This window comes from Cydia fagiglandana, chromosome 16, assembly GCF_963556715.1.
Source record: "Cydia fagiglandana chromosome 16, ilCydFagi1.1, whole genome shotgun sequence".
NCBI classification, from domain to species: domain Eukaryota; kingdom Metazoa; phylum Arthropoda; class Insecta; order Lepidoptera; family Tortricidae; genus Cydia; species Cydia fagiglandana.
This window is the reverse complement of record NC_085947.1, coordinates 11,363,505-11,386,653: the sequence shown is the minus strand read 5'-3', so window position 1 is coordinate 11,386,653 and position 23,149 is coordinate 11,363,505. Positions and strand designations below refer to the sequence as shown.

General features: G+C 48.4%; 1 protein-coding gene across 1 annotated transcript; it reads right to left on the bottom strand.

The window, feature by feature from the left end:
- Positions 1-17,185: 17,185 nt before the first annotated feature.
- On the bottom strand, positions 17,186-22,939 carry LOC134671983 (uncharacterized). Its single transcript, XM_063529881.1, has 5 exons — positions 22,758-22,939; positions 22,477-22,685; positions 21,298-21,504; positions 18,879-19,036; positions 17,186-18,074 (listed from the first exon to the last, which is right to left on the bottom strand). Exons 1-5 carry the CDS (start codon positions 22,837-22,839, stop codon positions 17,828-17,830), a joined length of 903 nt encoding a protein of 300 aa, XP_063385951.1. The 5' UTR covers positions 22,840-22,939; the 3' UTR covers positions 17,186-17,827.
- Between the last annotated feature and the right edge of the window lie 210 nt (positions 22,940-23,149).

Sequence of the window (23,149 nt, the reverse complement as noted above, 5' to 3'; positions counted from 1 at the left end):
CTGCCGGCGCACACCGACACAAGGTGCGTGTACGTGTAGTCAGCACGCGGGGGGCGCGGGCGCGGCGCCGGGCGGCTGCTGCTAGGCGCGCGCCTGCACACACTGAGGCGGCTGCCGGCGCACACCGACACAAGGTGCGTGTACGTGTAGTCAGCACGCGGGGGGCGCGGGCGCGGCGCCGGGCGGCTGCTGCTAGGCGCGCGCCTGCACACACTGAGGCGGCTGCCGGCGCACACCGACACAAGGTGCGTGTACGTGTAGTCAGCACGCGGGGGGCGCGGGCGCGGCGCCGGGCGGCTGCTGCTAGGCGCGCGCCTGCACACACTGAGGCGGCTGCCGGCGCACACCGACACAAGGTGCGTGTACGTGTAGTCAGCACGCGGGGGGCGCGGGCGCGGCGCCGGGCGGCTGCTGCTAGGCGCGCGCCTGCACACACTGAGGCGGCTGCCGGCGCACACCGACACAAGGTGCGTGTACGTGTAGTCAGCACGCGGGGGGCGCGGGCGCGGCGCCGGGCGGCTGCTGCTAGGCGCGCGCCTGCACACACTGAGGCGGCTGCCGGCGCACACCGACACAAGGTGCGTGTACGTGTAGTCAGCACGCGGGGGGCGCGGGCGCGGCGCCGGGCGGCTGCTGCTAGGCGCGCGCCTGCACACACTGAGGCGGCTGCCGGCGCACACCGACACAAGGTGCGTGTACGTGTAGTCAGCACGCGGGGGGCGCGGGCGCGGCGCCGGGCGGCTGCTGCTAGGCGCGCGCCTGCACACACTGAGGCGGCTGCCGGCGCACACCGACACAAGGTGCGTGTACGTGTAGTCAGCACGCGGGGGGCGCGGGCGCGGCGCCGGGCGGCTGCTGCTAGGCGCGCGCCTGCACACACTGAGGCGGCTGCCGGCGCACACCGACACAAGGTGCGTGTACGTGTAGTCAGCACGCGGGGGGCGCGGGCGCGGCGCCGGGCGGCTGCTGCTAGGCGCGCGCCTGCACACACTGAGGCGGCTGCCGGCGCACACCGACACAAGGTGCGTGTACGTGTAGTCAGCACGCGGGGGGCGCGGGCGCGGCGCCGGGCGGCTGCTGCTAGGCGCGCGCCTGCACACACTGAGGCGGCTGCCGGCGCACACCGACACAAGGTGCGTGTACGTGTAGTCAGCACGCGGGGGGCGCGGGCGCGGCGCCGGGCGGCTGCTGCTAGGCGCGCGCCTGCACACACTGAGGCGGCTGCCGGCGCACACCGACACAAGGTGCGTGTACGTGTAGTCAGCACGCGGGGGGCGCGGGCGCGGCGCCGGGCGGCTGCTGCTAGGCGCGCGCCTGCACACACTGAGGCGGCTGCCGGCGCACACCGACACAAGGTGCGTGTACGTGTAGTCAGCACGCGGGGGGCGCGGGCGCGGCGCCGGGCGGCTGCTGCTAGGCGCGCGCCTGCACACACTGAGGCGGCTGCCGGCGCACACCGACACAAGGTGCGTGTACGTGTAGTCAGCACGCGGGGGGCGCGGGCGCGGCGCCGGGCGGCTGCTGCTAGGCGCGCGCCTGCACACACTGAGGCGGCTGCCGGCGCACACCGACACAAGGTGCGTGTACGTGTAGTCAGCACGCGGGGGGCGCGGGCGCGGCGCCGGGCGGCTGCTGCTAGGCGCGCGCCTGCACACACTGAGGCGGCTGCCGGCGCACACCGACACAAGGTGCGTGTACGTGTAGTCAGCACGCGGGGGGCGCGGGCGCGGCGCCGGGCGGCTGCTGCTAGGCGCGCGCCTGCACACACTGAGGCGGCTGCCGGCGCACACCGACACAAGGTGCGTGTACGTGTAGTCAGCACGCGGGGGGCGCGGGCGCGGCGCCGGGCGGCTGCTGCTAGGCGCGCGCCTGCACACACTGAGGCGGCTGCCGGCGCACACCGACACAAGGTGCGTGTACGTGTAGTCAGCACGCGGGGGGCGCGGGCGCGGCGCCGGGCGGCTGCTGCTAGGCGCGCGCCTGCACACACTGAGGCGGCTGCCGGCGCACACCGACACAAGGTGCGTGTACGTGTAGTCAGCACGCGGGGGGCGCGGGCGCGGCGCCGGGCGGCTGCTGCTAGGCGCGCGCCTGCACACACTGAGGCGGCTGCCGGCGCACACCGACACAAGGTGCGTGTACGTGTAGTCAGCACGCGGGGGGCGCGGGCGCGGCGCCGGGCGGCTGCTGCTAGGCGCGCGCCTGCACACACTGAGGCGGCTGCCGGCGCACACCGACACAAGGTGCGTGTACGTGTAGTCAGCACGCGGGGGGCGCGGGCGCGGCGCCGGGCGGCTGCTGCTAGGCGCGCGCCTGCACACACTGAGGCGGCTGCCGGCGCACACCGACACAAGGTGCGTGTACGTGTAGTCAGCACGCGGGGGGCGCGGGCGCGGCGCCGGGCGGCTGCTGCTAGGCGCGCGCCTGCACACACTGAGGCGGCTGCCGGCGCACACCGACACAAGGTGCGTGTACGTGTAGTCAGCACGCGGGGGGCGCGGGCGCGGCGCCGGGCGGCTGCTGCTAGGCGCGCGCCTGCACACACTGAGGCGGCTGCCGGCGCACACCGACACAAGGTGCGTGTACGTGTAGTCAGCACGCGGGGGGCGCGGGCGCGGCGCCGGGCGGCTGCTGCTAGGCGCGCGCCTGCACACACTGAGGCGGCTGCCGGCGCACACCGACACAAGGTGCGTGTACGTGTAGTCAGCACGCGGGGGGCGCGGGCGCGGCGCCGGGCGGCTGCTGCTAGGCGCGCGCCTGCACACACTGAGGCGGCTGCCGGCGCACACCGACACAAGGTGCGTGTACGTGTAGTCAGCACGCGGGGGGCGCGGGCGCGGCGCCGGGCGGCTGCTGCTAGGCGCGCGCCTGCACACACTGAGGCGGCTGCCGGCGCACACCGACACAAGGTGCGTGTACGTGTAGTCAGCACGCGGGGGGCGCGGGCGCGGCGCCGGGCGGCTGCTGCTAGGCGCGCGCCTGCACACACTGAGGCGGCTGCCGGCGCACACCGACACAAGGTGCGTGTACGTGTAGTCAGCACGCGGGGGGCGCGGGCGCGGCGCCGGGCGGCTGCTGCTAGGCGCGCGCCTGCACACACTGAGGCGGCTGCCGGCGCACACCGACACAAGGTGCGTGTACGTGTAGTCAGCACGCGGGGGGCGCGGGCGCGGCGCCGGGCGGCTGCTGCTAGGCGCGCGCCTGCACACACTGAGGCGGCTGCCGGCGCACACCGACACAAGGTGCGTGTACGTGTAGTCAGCACGCGGGGGGCGCGGGCGCGGCGCCGGGCGGCTGCTGCTAGGCGCGCGCCTGCACACACTGAGGCGGCTGCCGGCGCACACCGACACAAGGTGCGTGTACGTGTAGTCAGCACGCGGGGGGCGCGGGCGCGGCGCCGGGCGGCTGCTGCTAGGCGCGCGCCTGCACACACTGAGGCGGCTGCCGGCGCACACCGACACAAGGTGCGTGTACGTGTAGTCAGCACGCGGGGGGCGCGGGCGCGGCGCCGGGCGGCTGCTGCTAGGCGCGCGCCTGCACACACTGAGGCGGCTGCCGGCGCACACCGACACAAGGTGCGTGTACGTGTAGTCAGCACGCGGGGGGCGCGGGCGCGGCGCCGGGCGGCTGCTGCTAGGCGCGCGCCTGCACACACTGAGGCGGCTGCCGGCGCACACCGACACAAGGTGCGTGTACGTGTAGTCAGCACGCGGGGGGCGCGGGCGCGGCGCCGGGCGGCTGCTGCTAGGCGCGCGCCTGCACACACTGAGGCGGCTGCCGGCGCACACCGACACAAGGTGCGTGTACGTGTAGTCAGCACGCGGGGGGCGCGGGCGCGGCGCCGGGCGGCTGCTGCTAGGCGCGCGCCTGCACACACTGAGGCGGCTGCCGGCGCACACCGACACAAGGTGCGTGTACGTGTAGTCAGCACGCGGGGGGCGCGGGCGCGGCGCCGGGCGGCTGCTGCTAGGCGCGCGCCTGCACACACTGAGGCGGCTGCCGGCGCACACCGACACAAGGTGCGTGTACGTGTAGTCAGCACGCGGGGGGCGCGGGCGCGGCGCCGGGCGGCTGTTGCTAGGCGCGCGCCTGCACACACTGAGGCGGCTGCCGGCGCACACCGACACAAGGTGCGTGTACGTGTAGTCAGCACGCGGGGGGCGCGGGCGCGGCGCCGGGCGGCTGCTGCTAGGCGCGCGCCTGCACACACTGAGGCGGCTGCCGGCGCACACCGACACAAGGTGCGTGTACGTGTAGTCAGCACGCGGGGGGCGCGGGCGCGGCGCCGGGCGGCTGCTGCTAGGCGCGCGCCTGCACACACTGAGGCGGCTGCCGGCGCACACCGACACAAGGTGCGTGTACGTGTAGTCAGCACGCGGGGGGCGCGGGCGCGGCGCCGGGCGGCTGCTGCTAGGCGCGCGCCTGCACACACTGAGGCGGCTGCCGGCGCACACCGACACAAGGTGCGTGTACGTGTAGTCAGCACGCGGGGGGCGCGGGCGCGGCGCCGGGCGGCTGCTGCTAGGCGCGCGCCTGCACACACTGAGGCGGCTGCCGGCGCACACCGACACAAGGTGCGTGTACGTGTAGTCAGCACGCGGGGGCGCGGGCGCGGCGCCGGGCGGCTGCTGCTAGGCGCGCGCCTGCACACACTGAGGCGGCTGCCGGCGCACACCGACACAAGGTGCGTGTACGTGTAGTCAGCACGCGGGGGGCGCGGGCGCGGCGCCGGGCGGCTGCTGCTAGGCGCGCGCCTGCACACACTGAGGCGGCTGCCGGCGCACACCGACACAAGGTGCGTGTACGTGTAGTCAGCACGCGGGGGGCGCGGGCGCGGCGCCGGGCGGCTGCTGCTAGGCGCGCGCCTGCACACACTGAGGCGGCTGCCGGCGCACACCGACACAAGGTGCGTGTACGTGTAGTCAGCACGCGGGGGGCGCGGGCGCGGCGCCGGGCGGCTGCTGCTAGGCGCGCGCCTGCACACACTGAGGCGGCTGCCGGCGCACACCGACACAAGGTGCGTGTACGTGTAGTCAGCACGCGGGGGGCGCGGGCGCGGCGCCGGGCGGCTGCTGCTAGGCGCGCGCCTGCACACACTGAGGCGGCTGCCGGCGCACACCGACACAAGGTGCGTGTACGTGTAGTCAGCACGCGGGGGGCGCGGGCGCGGCGCCGGGCGGCTGCTGCTAGGCGCGCGCCTGCACACACTGAGGCGGCTGCCGGCGCACACCGACACAAGGTGCGTGTACGTGTAGTCAGCACGCGGGGGGCGCGGGCGCGGCGCCGGGCGGCTGCTGCTAGGCGCGCGCCTGCACACACTGAGGCGGCTGCCGGCGCACACCGACACAAGGTGCGTGTACGTGTAGTCAGCACGCGGGGGGCGCGGGCGCGGCGCCGGGCGGCTGCTGCTAGGCGCGCGCCTGCACACACTGAGGCGGCTGCCGGCGCACACCGACACAAGGTGCGTGTACGTGTAGTCAGCACGCGGGGGGCGCGGGCGCGGCGCCGGGCGGCTGCTGCTAGGCGCGCGCCTGCACACACTGAGGCGGCTGCCGGCGCACACCGACACAAGGTGCGTGTACGTGTAGTCAGCACGCGGGGGGCGCGGGCGGCTGCTGCTAGGCGCGCGCCTGCACACACTGAGGCGGCTGCCGGCGCACACCGACACAAGGTGCGTGTACGTGTAGTCAGCACGCGGGGGGCGCGGGCGCGGCGCCGGGCGGCTGCTGCTAGGCGCGCGCCTGCACACACTGAGGCGGCTGCCGGCGCACACCGACACAAGGTGCGTGTACGTGTAGTCAGCACGCGGGGGGCGCGGGCGCGGCGCCGGGCGGCTGCTGCTAGGCGCGCGCCTGCACACACTGAGGCGGCTGCCGGCGCACACCGACACAAGGTGCGTGTACGTGTAGTCAGCACGCGGGGGGCGCGGGCGCGGCGCCGGGCGGCTGCTGCTAGGCGCGCGCCTGCACACACTGAGGCGGCTGCCGGCGCACACCGACACAAGGTGCGTGTACGTGTAGTCAGCACGCGGGGGGCGCGGGCGCGGCGCCGGGCGGCTGCTGCTAGGCGCGCGCCTGCACACACTGAGGCGGCTGCCGGCGCACACCGACACAAGGTGCGTGTACGTGTAGTCAGCACGCGGGGGGCGCGGGCGCGGCGCCGGGCGGCTGCTGCTAGGCGCGCGCCTGCACACACTGAGGCGGCTGCCGGCGCACACCGACACAAGGTGCGTGTACGTGTAGTCAGCACGCGGGGGGCGCGGGCGCGGCGCCGGGCGGCTGCTGCTAGGCGCGCGCCTGCACACACTGAGGCGGCTGCCGGCGCACACCGACACAAGGTGCGTGTACGTGTAGTCAGCACGCGGGGGGCGCGGGCGCGGCGCCGGGCGGCTGCTGCTAGGCGCGCGCCTGCACACACTGAGGCGGCTGCCGGCGCACACCGACACAAGGTGCGTGTACGTGTAGTCAGCACGCGGGGGGCGCGGGCGCGGCGCCGGGCGGCTGCTGCTAGGCGCGCGCCTGCACACACTGAGGCGGCTGCCGGCGCACACCGACACAAGGTGCGTGTACGTGTAGTCAGCACGCGGGGGGCGCGGGCGCGGCGCCGGGCGGCTGCTGCTAGGCGCGCGCCTGCACACACTGAGGCGGCTGCCGGCGCACACCGACACAAGGTGCGTGTACGTGTAGTCAGCACGCGGGGGGCGCGGGCGCGGCGCCGGGCGGCTGCTGCTAGGCGCGCGCCTGCACACACTGAGGCGGCTGCCGGCGCACACCGACACAAGGTGCGTGTACGTGTAGTCAGCACGCGGGGGGCGCGGGCGCGGCGCCGGGCGGCTGCTGCTAGGCGCGCGCCTGCACACACTGAGGCGGCTGCCGGCGCACACCGACACAAGGTGCGTGTACGTGTAGTCAGCACGCGGGGGGCGCGGGCGCGGCGCCGGGCGGCTGCTGCTAGGCGCGCGCCTGCACACACTGAGGCGGCTGCCGGCGCACACCGACACAAGGTGCGTGTACGTGTAGTCAGCACGCGGGGGGCGCGGGCGCGGCGCCGGGCGGCTGCTGCTAGGCGCGCGCCTGCACACACTGAGGCGGCTGCCGGCGCACACCGACACAAGGTGCGTGTACGTGTAGTCAGCACGCGGGGGGCGCGACATTTTTGAGTATATTTTTGTGTAGGTACCCATATTTTTACACTTGACTGAACACGCAGTAAGTACTATTTCACTGCTCCTTAACGTTACATTACAGTCAAGCGAAGGACGACATGATTTGTGACCTTTGACTGTCGAACAGCGTCTTTTTAGATTAAGAATTATGTGAATTCTTGTTTTTATACCCTCGACGAGATGAGCAATACCTTTGCTGGCCCCATCTATGCAAACCTTTGACAGTTGCCCTATTTTTATCTCATTTTCGTCAACGCAGCGCCACCGCGCGCTCGGCGCGGACGCAGCGGACAAAAACGAAATTTGTATGTTTATTCCTAGGAATAAAATAACCCATACAATTCCATTTTTGTCCACTGCGCGTGCCGGGGCGCCGCGCTCGGCAACCGACGCGGTGCTGGCCGCGCGCCGCGCAGCATCGTTCAACTAGGTATTTCTTTCCACAGGCACAGAATAAATAAATGTACCTACTAGCAAAGACATATGTAACTTCGTATAAGATGAATAAAGTCTAAGAAAAAAACGTGCCTCGGAAATCAAGAAATAGTCAATCTCGCATAGATGGCGCACACACCTTTGGCCCATTCTCGGCTAGATGGCGTAACGACACCGTTTCATATTTCACAATTTTAACACATAGATATCAGTGAATGAGCATGGGTCAAAACAATATAAAAATAATAAAATCATTTATCCATATATATACATTTGTTGGATAATTTTATACGTTTTCATTTTGAGTTTTAGTCGTGTGTCGATAGATGACAGTAAATTTACTGTGACTACAAAATTTACAATGACAGGACCCCTCTATACTATTCTTTTTGCTACTAGGTACTAAAGGTTCACTCTCTAACGCGTCTATTAGGACACATATGACCGCTAGGTTGCGCAAGCGCGAGCAGGCGTCTGTTCTGTAGCGGTGCGCGGCTTCTAGACACCAAAATTGGTGTACTTCTAGCGACGCGACGAAATAGCGGCGTGAGCCACGCCTGCCCGAGCGACAATGTACTAATTATATGTATTATCGTATCTATTCGGTGTGCGGGTTAGGTGTGCCAATCACGGTGTACGACTCGGCTAATGTTACATGTGCAAAAAAAAACATTAACATTCCATAGTCATAACTCTATTACAAACCTAACATCTAAATTTTACCTGTCAATCTGAAATCCTATTCAAGTTTTTCCGATGAAACGTTAACAATCTGATATGTTAAATTGATTTCAGTTTTTTTATTTGCAGGAATGGCGCAGCTGTGTGCAACGAACATTGGTACGAAATTTACTGCAGGACAGATCATGTATTAGATTTTTTTGAATGCTGCAAATTCGCTTGCATCCGGACACTCACTTTAAAATTGTAGCATGCCGCTCGGGCACTTATAATACTTAATAGTACATATTAAACAGTGGAATGATAATGACTTAACATTCGGATGGTTTACGTTGAAATCTCGGGGGTGCTAACTTTAAATAATTATAGTTTTTGTTAGAGTTAAAGTCTGCTTTCCATACTAGTTAGCCTTTTGATTGGACGGACGTCGAGATTTTTTGTAAGTAGATCTTATAATAAAGATAATTCTGCCCAAGTATGAACTTCCTATGTACTATATTAGGATTTTTTCCTCACTATTCAATACAAATGTATAGAAAAATAAGAGGTGCTTCCAAAAAAAAAAAACAATGTTCAACCAAAAACTCACAAACCTGTATGGAACACAGATTATAGACTTTGCAAGACTATTTGACTATAACCACTTCATTAGCATTACGGGTTTCGATAATAGATATAACTACTTGGCGATACAAAAGGTTGACTCGATTTATAGAAATAATTAGTACTGTATAATTAAAGTCTCAAATTAGCTCGTCTCTCCTATCTGGTCTCATAGTGGCCGTAAAGGGGCCCACAGATTAACAGTTCGCCGGACGATATTATCCTGTCAGTTGTTCGGAACTTACCTTTTGCGATTAACTGACAGGCTGATATCGTCCGGCGAACTGGTAATCTGTGGGCCCCTTTAGTCATTTTTACTAGATAAATAAACGTTTATCCACTATGTTGGCCAGAAAGCGAGTAACTGGCCTTAATTACTTAGTAATAAGACTTACAGTACGAGTCAAGTATGCACTCGACGACTATAATTAAGGGCATTCTTAGAAAAAAGTACGCCTTTTTCTGAAAACGTTCAATTTGTTTTGTTTGTATTTGTACTTTTATCAGTCAGTATTGCATACCCCTATCCCCCAATTTGGCAAGCTACGAATATTTATGGACCACATATACGAATGTTATTAGTTGTGATTTTATATGTGCAATGTTAGACTCTCATAAGGGAAAGCTATGTATTTTGTGTATTTTATATTTGAAGTTTCACATTACATACATCGCATTTATTTACCAAAAACCTATCCTTTAACTGACTTTCCTAACGATTATTTTTATTCGAATTTCATCTAATTTGTTGTGATAAACATAGTATTTTATTTACATAACAAAAATATTAATTTTATATGGATGTAAAAATCATAGTTAATTCTGTATATTTAAAATTTATTTGGGCAGGTCTAACTATTTATTAAGCGGGGAGTTAAATGAAATATGTATTATGTGTTTCAATGTGTAATTTAATTAAGCATTTTGTACAATAGATAAATAATCTTTTGTTAGCTATGTGTAATGTGTATATTGATTTAGAATCTGGTGTGACTAAATTTACATAATGTTTTACATGCCTTGCTTTGAATTATTGCCAAATTTGATACACAGTTTTCAGTCTTCAAATATTTGATATACCTACCTATAATAAGATAAATTTTAACATCTTCCTAAGAATCATCGAGTGGTAAATATGTAATCAAATGAGAGAACTGCTTGCAAGGTAAGAAAGACATGATTACATAATAGGTTATTTTAAGTTTAGCACATTGTAATGATGTAATATTTTGTAAGGTTACAATATGCGAACACACATTTGTAAGGTGTAATTCATGAGAGTAAATGTTAAAAAACATAATATTGGATTTTATTTTTATTAAAATTAAATCTACACATTTACATGATTCTAGAAAAAAAAGCAGTTCTTCAAAGGCCTTCCCTACTGAAACAACTAGATACTTCACTAAAAACCGGGCAAGTGCGAGTCGGACTCGCGCACGAAGGGTTCCGTACCATAATGCAAAAAACAAAAACAAAAAAAAGCAAAAAGAAAACGGTCACCCATTGTATAAAACGCCTTATTTACTGAATTTCCCGGTAGATGTCGCTCTTTATGTTTAGAACTAGCGAACGGTTGTCTGTCGTGGGATACGTAAGATTTCTTAATTTATTTTTGTATATAGAGATGATTTGTGTGCCAGATTAAGGTGGTTCGATTTTCATACAAAATTCAATCAAAGCTCATTAAGTAACTACACACTATTAGTACATAAATATTTCCGCATTTATCTTCCTTCGAATATTCGTTTGCGCGAAATTAACAGGAAAACAATGTTTCATACAGAAATCATGCAAAAATCATAGTTAAATTTTCATAAATTTTACGTATGTGTGTGTCACAAATGTCGTGTACAGATACATTTGCGACGTTGCCATACCATTTCCGACGTTGCCGGGCTGACCACGGCGCGAATTTGGAGTGCCGTCATGTTTAGTGCAATTTTGTTGACACTGACGTTTGACAGGTACTTAATTGACCTAAGCGAGAATAAGTACCCGAAGTTCGTCAGCTTAGCTAAGAACTATCATGGCGTGTTATGCAAACAGTCGCTTTTTTGCTTACAAACGGAAGATTCCCGGTTCGATCCCCAGTCAATTGTATGCTGGAACATAACTTTTTGTATTTTTGTTACATCTAAATTTCGTATTGTTTTTTTATTTTTATTTAATTTTTCTTATTATCATAAATCGATTGATTAAGTATGGTATGGGCTACACGTATTCGTTTATTTTTGACAAAGAAAATTAGAAATTATACTCTACCTAATCTCTCTTATTTTTACAATCAGGACATCCTCACTGCAATAAAAAAGAGATATATAAAATTTCCTGTGGATAAAATAATGGATTTTGTCTATGAATGAAAAACACAATTATTACTATAGTTTGTTTTTTTTAGCATTAGAAATAAGGTAAACAATCTTGACGTGTCTTTTAATTGAAAAACACATTTTAAAAATAAGTTACGGCAAATATGTAACAATTATAAATCAAATACGATCATTTATATTCTTCTGCTTTCATAAGTAATAGTTTTTTGATTTTTAAAAAGCGTTTAAATCTGTGTGCCTAGCCAAGATGCCAGTCGTTCGCTCCGTAGCGAACGTTAGGGTAATACCTGTCTCTATCACTCTGCCATATTAATGCGACAGACACGGCTGCGCTTCGGTCGCTACGGAGCGTAAACCATTGGCACCTTGGCTAGGCACCCTGGTCATCTGGAAAGCGAAACACATACGGAACGCGTTTCTATTACTCAATACAGTGGCCAGTTGCAGATTCGGCGGTAAACTTAACTATACCTAAATCTGGGTGCCTAGCCAAGATGCCAGTCGTTCGCTCCGTAGCGAACGTTAGGGTAATACCTCTCTCTATCACTCTGTCATATTAATGCGACAGACACGGTTGCGCTTCGTTCGCTACGGAGCGTACACCATTGGCATCTTGGCTAGGCACCCTGGTCATCTGGAAAGCGAAACACATACGGAACGCTTTTCTATTACTCAATACAGTGGCCAGCTGCAGATTCGGCGGTAATCTTAACTATACCTAAATCTGGGTGCCTAGCCATGATGCCAGTCGTTCGCTCCGTAGCGAACGTTAGGGTAATACCTCTCTCTATCACTCTGCCATATTAATGCGACAGACACGGCTGCGCTTCAGTCGCTACGGAGCGTAAACCATTGGCACCTTGGCTAGGCACCCTGGTCATCTGGAAAGCGAAACACATACGGAACGCGTTTCTATTACTCAATAAAGTGGCCAGCTGCAGATTCGGTTTTAAAGTTAACTATACCTAAACCTGGGTGCCTAGCCACGATGCAGGCTAGTAGAGTTCTCTTTCACCTTCAGCAGAACCGGGAGATCCAAACCTACCTACTTTTCATCTAATAATCTCAAGAATCAGTGCATGATTCAAACTTTACCGGTTGCCGTGGTAAGACCTAGGATTTACCATATCGGTGTTGGTAAAAGCCCGAAGTAAACTAGTAAGATTTAACATTTCGGGCTTTTACCGATCGGCATCGGTAAAACCTAGGTTTTACCGGTAAATCCTAGGTTTTGCCGTACTTCGGGCTTTTACAGTAACATATATATAATAATTGCTCGTTTAAAGGTAAGATAACACAAAGGAGAAACAAAAAGAAATTACCTACTCGCACCAGTCTTGAACCCCAATCCTCTTGCACGTAGTTATTTCCACGAACATACCGTTACGCTATTGCAATGCAACATACTTACGTTGTGTGAAATTGTCTACTACAAGGATCACGGAAACACTGTTTGCATGTGTGAGTAATACTAGGAAAAAGCGTGACAGCAACACTCCGTCGAATTAAAAAGGTGGTTTTTGCACAATGAAGTATTCAATGTTTACTTTAATTGTTCAATATTTATTTAAAGAGTGCGCGAAACATACTTTTAAGTATACAAATACCATGACCATTTCACAAAAAAATAAAACCTGAAATTTTGCAAAAGTGGTGCCATCTAGCGAGAGTTAAGTTTTGAGTAACCTAGGCGAACCACCTTAAACATACTTCTGTTTATAAAAACAAGGTGTTTGATTGAAGCTGCTTTCCCTTCGAAACCAGAGTCCAAGATTGAACATGGTCCTTCGAGCCGGATAAGCTAGCGGCTTTTTGAAAGTTCAGTGCGGACCCACTTCGTCCCGTGGTTAGACGGGTAGAGTTTCCAGCTACCTGGGATTACTAGCGCCATCTAGCAACGAGTAGCCGAAGCTAAAAACGGAAGCGGATACGAGTGGCAGCAGTTAGAGGTCAAGTGGCGACATCTAGTACCAGCAACTGGAAAAGGAGATCAGCGAAGTGTGACGTCACATCAGTTCAGTGAGTTGTGTCAAGTGTGAATCGTGAGTACTTTAAAAGTTATTTCTCAAGAGATTTTCAACCTTGTGAGCAATAGTTTATTTTGCTATGGAATTTTGAACTTTATTTACAAGAAGATATTTACTTTGAAGAATTCGATTGTTTACATGGACATAGAAAATATTTGGCTGTAGTTTATATGGAATATTAACTTAGAATAATTTAGTAGAGTAGACACTTAGAATAATTCGGAAAATCCTGTTGGAACGGGGAATCCATGCCCGATTTTGCTCCGAGTGTATCAAAGTTCAAACACTTGTAAAATTTTCAAATAATTTATAGTTTTTTAAAGTGTTTATTTCTTAGTATTTTTACAGCACGACTAAGTTAATTATCAAATTCAAACTCTGTTTTGCCTAAAGTAAACATCATGGATTCATTAATTAACTTTCAAAATGACTTGTCTAGTCGTATATTCAAGGCGCGAATTAATTTCAAAAAATCTCCTAAGGCACGCATAACGGAGCATTTCATAGAGAGTCGGCTAGACACCCTAGAGCAACTTTGGTCAGAATTCAGACAAGGTCATAAAGAGTTGATGCGTACATATGATTTAGCACTATTGAAAGCAAAAAGCTATATTGATGAGGAGACTTATGACAAAACAGAGGATGAATACACAGATTACAGATGCGAATTGAAAGATGGTTTGGCTGACTTCATAAGTTTTCATTCAAGTCAGTCAAAGGTCAACAATGATGAAAATACTTTCACTAGGACAAATTCTGTTAAACTGCCTAAATTAACAATTCCTAACTTTTCTGGCAAATATCAAGAGTGGTCAACATTTAGGGATTTATTTGTATCAATGATCCACAACAACAACTCTTTAGATAGCGTGCAAAAATTACAATATCTAAAAAGTTATTTGACAGGAGAAGCAGAGCAGTTGCTGCGCAACATACCGGTATCTGGTTCAAACTATGATCGATGTTGGAGTCTGTTAGAACAAAGATACAATAATAAAAAATATCTATCGCATTGCATCCTTAACCGTTTACTGAGTCAAAAGAACGCGACATCCGAATCTCCTGCTTTTCTGAAAGATTTGTTAGATACTTCAACAGATTGTTTGAGTGCACTGTCTAATCTAGGCATTGATGTTTCCACATGGGACATCATAGTTATACATCTGTTGACATTGAAATTAGATCCAGAGACACGTAAGCAATGGGAGCTTAATGTAGCAGCTAATTCGGCTTCAGATGCGTTGCCTACCTTTGATCAGTTCAAAGAGTTCTTGACCAGCCGGTACAGAGCTCTAGAGTTTATTGAGCCGAGAAACATCAATAAGGTCACCAGTGCTTACGAGAAACCTTCGAGTAGTTCAAGCAAACAAAATGTATTTCACATTGCTAGCGCACCTGTGTTAGCGTGCGAATTTTGTAGAGAGCCTCACAAACTGTGTTTTTGCAAGAAGTTTGCAAACCAGGACTTAGTTAAGAAACGTGAGTTTGTAACAAAAAATAGAATATGTTACAATTGTTTAGGGAGTAATCACACTGTTAAATTTTGCCAAAAAACCACTAGCTGTCGAATTTGTCGTAGAAAGCACCATTCCTTGCTTCATTCAAGGGAGGTCCCAACTTTAGCTGCCAATTTAGAGAATGTAGGTCAGGTAGCTGAAGGTGTTTCGGAGGAAGCCACACACGTCACTCCAGAGAACAAACAAACAGAGATCAAGCCGATAGTCAACTGCCATGCGACAGAGATTGCTAAAGAAGAAACATTATTACCCACAGCTCTTGTAAAGGCTGAGTCGCAGACAGGTGATTATCAGGTAACACGCGCGTTGATAGATCAATGCTCACAGGCTTCATTTGTCACTGAAGCTGCTGTGAAGGCATTAGGGATAAAGAAATTTCCTATTAAAAGTTCAATCACAGGATTAGGTGGCGAACAGACCTCTGAGGTCCCTAAGTATGCAGTTGAGTTGAAAGTTCAATCGCTCACCAATCCCACCTTCAAGATTGCAGTGAAGGCTTATGTTATAAAGAAGATCACTACTTACCTCCCAAGCGAGAAAGTAGTAGCTCCGGAGTGGGCTGTGTTAAACCAGATCAAGTTGGCCGATCCAACGTATAGTTCACCCAACGAAGTAGATGTGCTGTTGGGAGGCAAGGTTTATTGCCATATAATTATGGATGGACTGCTGAAAGGTCCAAATGGATTTCCACTAGCTCAGCGCACCACGCTCGGGTGGATTTTATCGGGCCCACTAGATTTTGCAAATGTAAATGAAAATGTTACCGTCTTACACACGCAGGTACTTGAAGAGAAGAAGTATTTCACCAAGATAAAAACAAAACCTTCAGTTCACTTCAAACAGCTGAATGCAGAAATAGAGTACAAAGATCGTCATGTATCTAAGCCGATGAGAAGAAAGGAGAACAGGAACATGGTTAGGTTGTCTTTCACTCGCGGTCACACCTGCAAGACTCCAAAATCTCACCTTCCTTACAGCGCAGTTGTCGGTAAATGAGAAGGTCCTGAAAAAGCAGTCAAGGTTCACAAATTACTGACGACCGTACGGCCTCGAAACTATACTCGTACTTACCAGGAAAAGTTCTGAATCAGATTACTTTTCAGAAGTTTAGTGTGGAGAAACTGTCAAATGAATAAAGGAAGTTCAACCTGCAAATAAAAATGGCTTATATAATTAAGAATTAGAAAAGAATACTTACCTGTTATTAATAAAAAGAGAATTTCAGCAGTCAGTGAAGCTGTCGTTGCTATCGCTACCTGCAATTAAAGAAAATTTAGTATCTGATGTGTTACATCACAAGTTATAATAGCAATGAGATTTATATAAAGTAAAGCATAGCAATTTTAATATATCTGAAACATTGTTTATTTTTAGATATTTTACTCACCGTGATTCCCAGAAGATCTTCAGTTTAAATTAGGTCACAAGTGTCACAACGTAGTTGTCAAAACCTTAAGTAGTTTATCATTTAAAATTGGTAATATTTACATTTTTTAGTTCTCGTTAAAATATACTATTCTTCCTAGAAAAAACTGAAGTTGAAGATGTCTTTTGAAGAAAGGGAATAATCTGCTTCAATCTTCTTTTGTTTTTATTAACTGTGGTTTTTCGGCAGAATTATTCAAATTATTCCTATTTAGATCTGTTTTATTTAAAACAATATGAGTTAAGTCCGTAAGTTTACTTACTTAAGTTCAAAACTGTCTTAACAGTTACATGTTAATGGGTTGTTGTATAATGTAGAGTTTAAGTTCATGTTATGTTGTGAAGATTAAGAGTTTTATGTTTTGTTTCTGCAAATGTGTCAAAGAAAACTGAGCCCACCTATGATTTGTATTCAGTTCACTTTTGATTCCTTGGTTACCTCAAGGTGGGCGGTTATGATGAAGGACATGTCGTCCTTGGTGGGCGGTATGTATAAAACGCCTTATTTACTGAATTTCCCGGTAGATGTCGCTCTTTATGTTTAGAACTAGCGAACGGTTGTCTGTCGTGGGATACGTAAGATTTCTTAATTTATTTTTGTATATAGAGATGATTTGTGTGCCAGATTAAACATACTTCTGTTTATAAAAACAAGGTGTTTGATTGAAGCTGCTTTCCCTTCGAAACCAGAGTCCAAGATTGAACACCCATCCAAGTACTGACCCCTCCCGACGTTGCTTAACTTTGGTCAAAAATCACGTTTGTTGTATGGGAGCCCCATTTAAATCTTTATTTTATTCTGTTTTTAGTATTTGTTGTTATAGCGGCAACAGAAATACATCATCTGTGAAAATTTCAACTGTCTAGCTATCACGGTTCGTGAGATACAGCCTGGTGACAGACGGACGGACAAACGGACGGACAGCGAAGTCTTAGTAATAGGGTCCCGTTTTACCCTTTGGGTACGGAACCCTAAAAATTATAACAAATTGTGAATTACATATTATTTCAATATTTTAGAACCGCAACATTAGTGTCAAAAACCAACATGTCTTGCTATATCAGGCACTATTGGTTGTTCAAAATGCATAGTGACAAGCTATAGCTGTTGCCGCTGTTGTCATGTCACAAGCTTTGCTTTGTTGTACGTACAGCCAATTTAGCAGTGCATACATTAGGTATAGTTACACTTACAACTAACTGTGTGCACTGACAGTGACCTGACTATTTTCTCGGTTATTCCCACTTGTTACCACGAAATTGCTACCACAGGTAACAAGTTGATGGTGGGAAAAATCCATTTTACTTCATAGATTACATTGATTATTGCATGTATAAGTAATTCATTGTATTCGTCAAAGTTAAAACATTCACACAAAGAAACTATTTACATGTCAACTCTACTGACATAGTACAGCTATTAAAAATACAATACTTATGAGTTAACTAACATTTTCGGTTGACAGCCTAGAGTATTTAATATTACTTAGGGTGGTATTCCATCTATCCAATTTCTTTGTCCAATGTGTATTCCGTCTCCCATTTTGCTTTAATCAGAGAGTGAGACGCACTGAGATTGGACAGGTGAAATACCCTTATATTTACAACATTAAACAACAAATCGACACATGATACAAAAACTCAACTGTCTAATTCTAATGGAGTCTCGTTGCAAATGATCTCATTCAATACGGTAAAAACAGAGTTCACCACTTCAGGTGATTTCATTTTAACAATACCATTGCTTTTGATCTCTGCTTTGAGCAGTGTGATTTTGAAGATATCCAAGAAAGATATGTCATACTGTATTGTATGCATTATTTGTTTTTGCAGAATCTGGTATACTTGGCTTATGAGTTCTGACATGTTTTCCACCTCATCTTTTAATCTGAAAAAAAAAATCTTTACAATTCTATGTATACAATGAATAACTCAAATAAATGTGAAGTTTATTTATGCATAAAAACAAAGAAATAAACATACGTTATAAATTATAAAACTTACTATTTAAGTACAGTCACTGCAATAATATATTACACAATCGAAGCCCGCAAAAGAATCTGACACAATCTTATTTGTAACCCTTTGCCTATGTACTTATGATTGTTTTATTGTAATAAATTTTTGTTGGGTATTATATATAAGGATATGGTCAGTTTTAAAAATGGCAAGAGATTATAGTATGTAAAGACTATATAATTTAGTCAATATTATTTTAGTATGTATATTATTTTAAATAAAGCTTGATTGATTTTTTATTTGTAGAGCCATAAGAGTGTCACATATTTTTGCGGCCTTCGAAGAGTAACATAATATTGCATGCAACTGTACAAAAAAAAACCTACAGATAAAAAATTTGGCCCAGATCGCCGTCGTCAAGAAGCTGCCCACAAGGCTGGCCGTATTTCCTCGCTGTATGGTGATACTGTGCGAAATAGTGGCCAGCCCTCTGGTCACCAGAAGCCTCTATTTTAAGTTGCTTAGGAAACTAATAACATATAAAAAAAAATTAAAAGTGGATATTCTAAAATAAAATTATTAATTTTACAAAACTAGAAAAGTTGCCCCAGTTAATTGTTTCGTTTTGCTTTATTTAATTCAGTACAACAATCAAGGCATGGTAAGACAAATGTCAAAGAATTATCTCACAGATCTGAAACAATTTCTCTGGCTAAATTACTTCTATACTTACGCATTCCACATGTAGTGTACGTCGCTGACTTCAAACCGCATGTCCAGCTTATTCTTAATGTCAACTGCCCCAGGAGTGGTGTAGGACAAGACAAAAGGGTCAGTGCCCCTTGCTGATGCGCACTCCACAAAACTGAAGCCAAACATCAGCAGTTGATACTGAAATAAGAAAAAAAAATGTAATAAACTTCCATAATCCTGCTATGCATCTCTCTCTCTCTCTCTCTCTTCCTTTAGCCCTTCTGTACACTTCGGGTGTAGGCCTGCTTCATTTTACACCACTCATCATAGTTCTGTGTGGACCTGGAGTCACTTCTTCCCCGCAGTCTTTGTTTACTCCAAGACTCAGTCTTTTGTGCTATATGACCACTTGACCAGCCTGTTATGCATGTATTGTATAATATCTTGGTGGTATTTGAAATACTTAATAACTAGGTATGTTCTTATTAATACAAAGGTATCCAAACATTTGGACACAAGAGCCAAAGCCAGGCTTTGCTTCTTTTCACGGGCAGGATTGTATAGTATCCCATCAAAAACATAAATGTAAAAAAGGAGAGCCAAGTTCAATACAAAAATTATGCTTGGCTGTGGGGTTCGCCGCAAAAAGAATGGAGATCTAAATGAGTGCCAAGTTCTATTCAAAATCCAAATATGTATTTATAGGAACAAAATAACATTATAAACAAGTATTAAACTCTATTTCTTTGCTTTATTGGATACCTATAACAATTGCTGTTATTTAAAAAAAATGCGAGATCTTAAAGCAGGTTAAATTTGACTTGGCCAGTTTTCATTACATCAGTCATTTTATAAAGTTATTCAACATATATATTTTGTAATTCTGATAAAAACTGGCCAAGCCAAATCTAACCTACTTTAAGATCTCACATTTTTTTTAAATAACAGCAATTGTTATAGGTATCCAATAAAGCAAAGAAATAGAGTTTAATACTTGTTTATAATGTTATTTTGTTCCTATAAATACATATTTGGATTTTGAATAGAACTTGGCACTCATTTAGATCTCCATTCTTTTTGCGGCGAACCCCACAGCCAAGCATAATTTTTGTATTGAACTTGGCTCTCCTTTTTTACATTTATGTTTTTGATGGGATATCAATACTTTTTGTAAAGAAAACTAGGCAGGTATTGAGATTTAATGTTTTTTCTTGTGTTTCCGCTGCATGTTTTTTACTTCTGTTCTTTGTATTAATTATGTGGTGCCGCGCGCCGCCAACGACACACCGTTGGCCGGTTGTTTAGCGCGTATTACAGGTTTTTTGTATGGGGACCCCCCCTATTTTTTAACTTTTTTATTTATAGATTTTTTCCTACGCTAACACACAATTACCGAGCTGGATTCCAAATTTCATCCTTCTAGGTCATCTGGAAGTAGGTTAGCTTTAGGTACTATATGTCAGTCACAATAAAAAAGAAATTTGTATGGGGACCCCCCCCCCCCTATTTATTAACTTTTTTTTGTTTTTAGATTTTTTCCTACGCTTACACACAATAACCGAGCTGGATTCCAAATTTCATCCTTCTAGGTCATCTGGAAGTAGGTTAGGTTTAGGTACTTATATGTCAGTCACAATAAAAAATGGTTTTTTTGTATGGGGACCCCCCCTATTTTATAACTTTTTTTTATTTTTAGATTTTTTCCTACGCTTTCACACAATAAGTGAGCTGGATTCCAAATTTCATCCTTCTAGGTCATCTGGAAGTAGGTTAGGTTTAGGTACTTATATGTCAGTCACAATAAAAAATGGTTTTTTTGTATGGGGACCCCCCTATTTTATAACTTTTTTTTATTTTTAGATTTTTTCCTACGCTTTCACACAATAACTGAGCTGGATTCCAAATTTCATCCTTCTAGGTCATCTGAAAGTAGGTTAGGTTTAGGTACTTATATGTCAGTCACAATAAAAAATGGTTTTTTTGTATGGGGACCCCCCCTATTTTATAACTTTTTTTTATTTTTAGATTTTTTCCTACGCTTTCACACAATAACTGAGCTGGATTCCAAATTTCATCCTTCTAGGTCATCTGGAAGTAGGTTAGGTTTAGGTACTATAAGTCTGTCAGTCAGTCTTAAAATTTACGACTTTTTGACCTTCATATCTTTATAACCGTTTGAGCTAGCTTCATGAAATTTGTGCTTCTAGATGTCCTTATGGATATAATTAAACACGCGTAGTTTTATGTGTTTACGTTAAAGATGTTTTGAGTTATAGAAGGGTCAAAAATGGCACCAAGTGGTTCGTGTAATATTACACTTGGCGCTGGCTAGCCAGTTCCTTTGCTTGAACTTGGCTTGACACGCTGCCGCGTGTCTAGATTTGGCAGAGATGTAACAGATGTGGTTTTATCAGAACTGAAAGCGTAATATTTAATTGGTAACAATACAACATAATTACCTGTGTAAAACTCAATGGTTTTATATTGCAGTCAAATATCTTTTGCAAGCAGATTTTAATAACATCTGCAATTTTTTTTTCTCCCCGCTCCAGCATATAAGGCAAGTGAACAGTGCCTTCAGGGCCACTGCTGACTCCCCAGGACATCAAAATGCCTGTGTATGCCATCTTTGTCTTACCACCATTTGTTGTTGTTGCAACATTTATCTGAAATCATATTTATTCATGTCAAATACACAAAATATAGTGTTTGCTGTGAGACTAACTAAAATTAGACATTTAACACTTTCGCAACCAGGCTAAAAACGGCGTACTACCCCAGAAACCGGTTATCTGTATCTGCGTACAAAACAACCCACTGGGCGGGTTGTCCGGCATCTGAGCAAACATTACGAGTGCCTACCAGGCGGGTTCTCGATAGTCAAAGTGTTAAAACTGTCATGTTTATGTAAACACATATTAAATCATTTTAGTGAATCTATCATGGTCTATCACAAGTTTATTTGGACAAAATAAATTTGTGATACTCTCACTAAGGCACTGGTCCCACTGCGAGCTAGTAAGCTATGAGCTATCGGCTATAAACACGAACAAAAGATAAGCACTCCCGTGTAAATAAGAGACACGGCGATATTTATAGCTCACCCCTGGGCGAGTAACTATAAATATCGCCGTGTCTCTTTTATTTACACGGGAGTGCTTATCTTTTGTTCGTGTTTATAGCCGATAGCTCATAGCTTACTAGCTCGCGGTGGGACCAGTGCCTAATACATATTTAATTTATGATTTCGGTAATTTGTGTAATAACATTTCTTTTTTGAATCAATGAGACCTTTTACCTAATAAATAAATTATCTAAGTGTTAATCGGAAATTTACACTGCGGTTTGAACATCAAAGCCTGCTCATACATGTTAAATGTCACACTTTGAATGGTGATTTGTATAATAAAATGTGTGATTTAATGAATGAGTGAATTTTATTGATGGTTACTACCTCCTGCCTGAGTTACCTAAAGTTGCTCAACTTTCCATCGAATTTAATAAATAAACCTTTAGCAACCCTGCCGACAATCCATGAATTTAAGGATACAAATAGAGCACAAGTCCAGTAAAGATAAACTTTGATAAATTTGTAGTAAACACTGTTCAAGTTCACAATTAACACTTCTACAACGTACCTTTAAAGCATCAGCATCATCCTCACAATACTTCAATAGAGACTGCTGGTCAAACTGCACCGCATAATTGACAGAAGACTTCGTAGACACGCTACTGACCAATGCTAGACGAATTTTGGACGCATATTGTTTTAGCTTCACTCTGTTGTATTGTAAGTTGTTTAAAGGAGAGACTTTACTCAAAGTCCACTGACCCTCGTGATATATCACTGTGAAGTAAAGAAAACACTTGTTAAAGTCCTATTCAGTGTAAGCATCAAATACAATTATATTAAAATTACCTGCTAAGGGGTCATTGATGAATTCAGCGTTGGTTTCCCAATGCCATGAGGGCTCAACATTCGAATGTAACATAGACATCATTTAAGACGATCTTTAAATAAACGAGATAATTCAAACAGGTACGTGTTTATTTTTTAATCTTTTACATAAACACCACACCATTGCACTTTACTATAGTAATTGCTTTGAACTTTGAATGAACGTGACGGTTACTTGACATTAGTTTGTTTTGTTGGTAGTATGTCGATGTCCGTAGTTGGTTCTAAATAAAGTAATGGTATAAAGATAATATAATATTATATTTTAATTTTACCGTTTAGTTTCTTGTTTTCATTTTTTTTATTATTAATAAATATATTACATTATTTATTCATATTATAATATATGACGT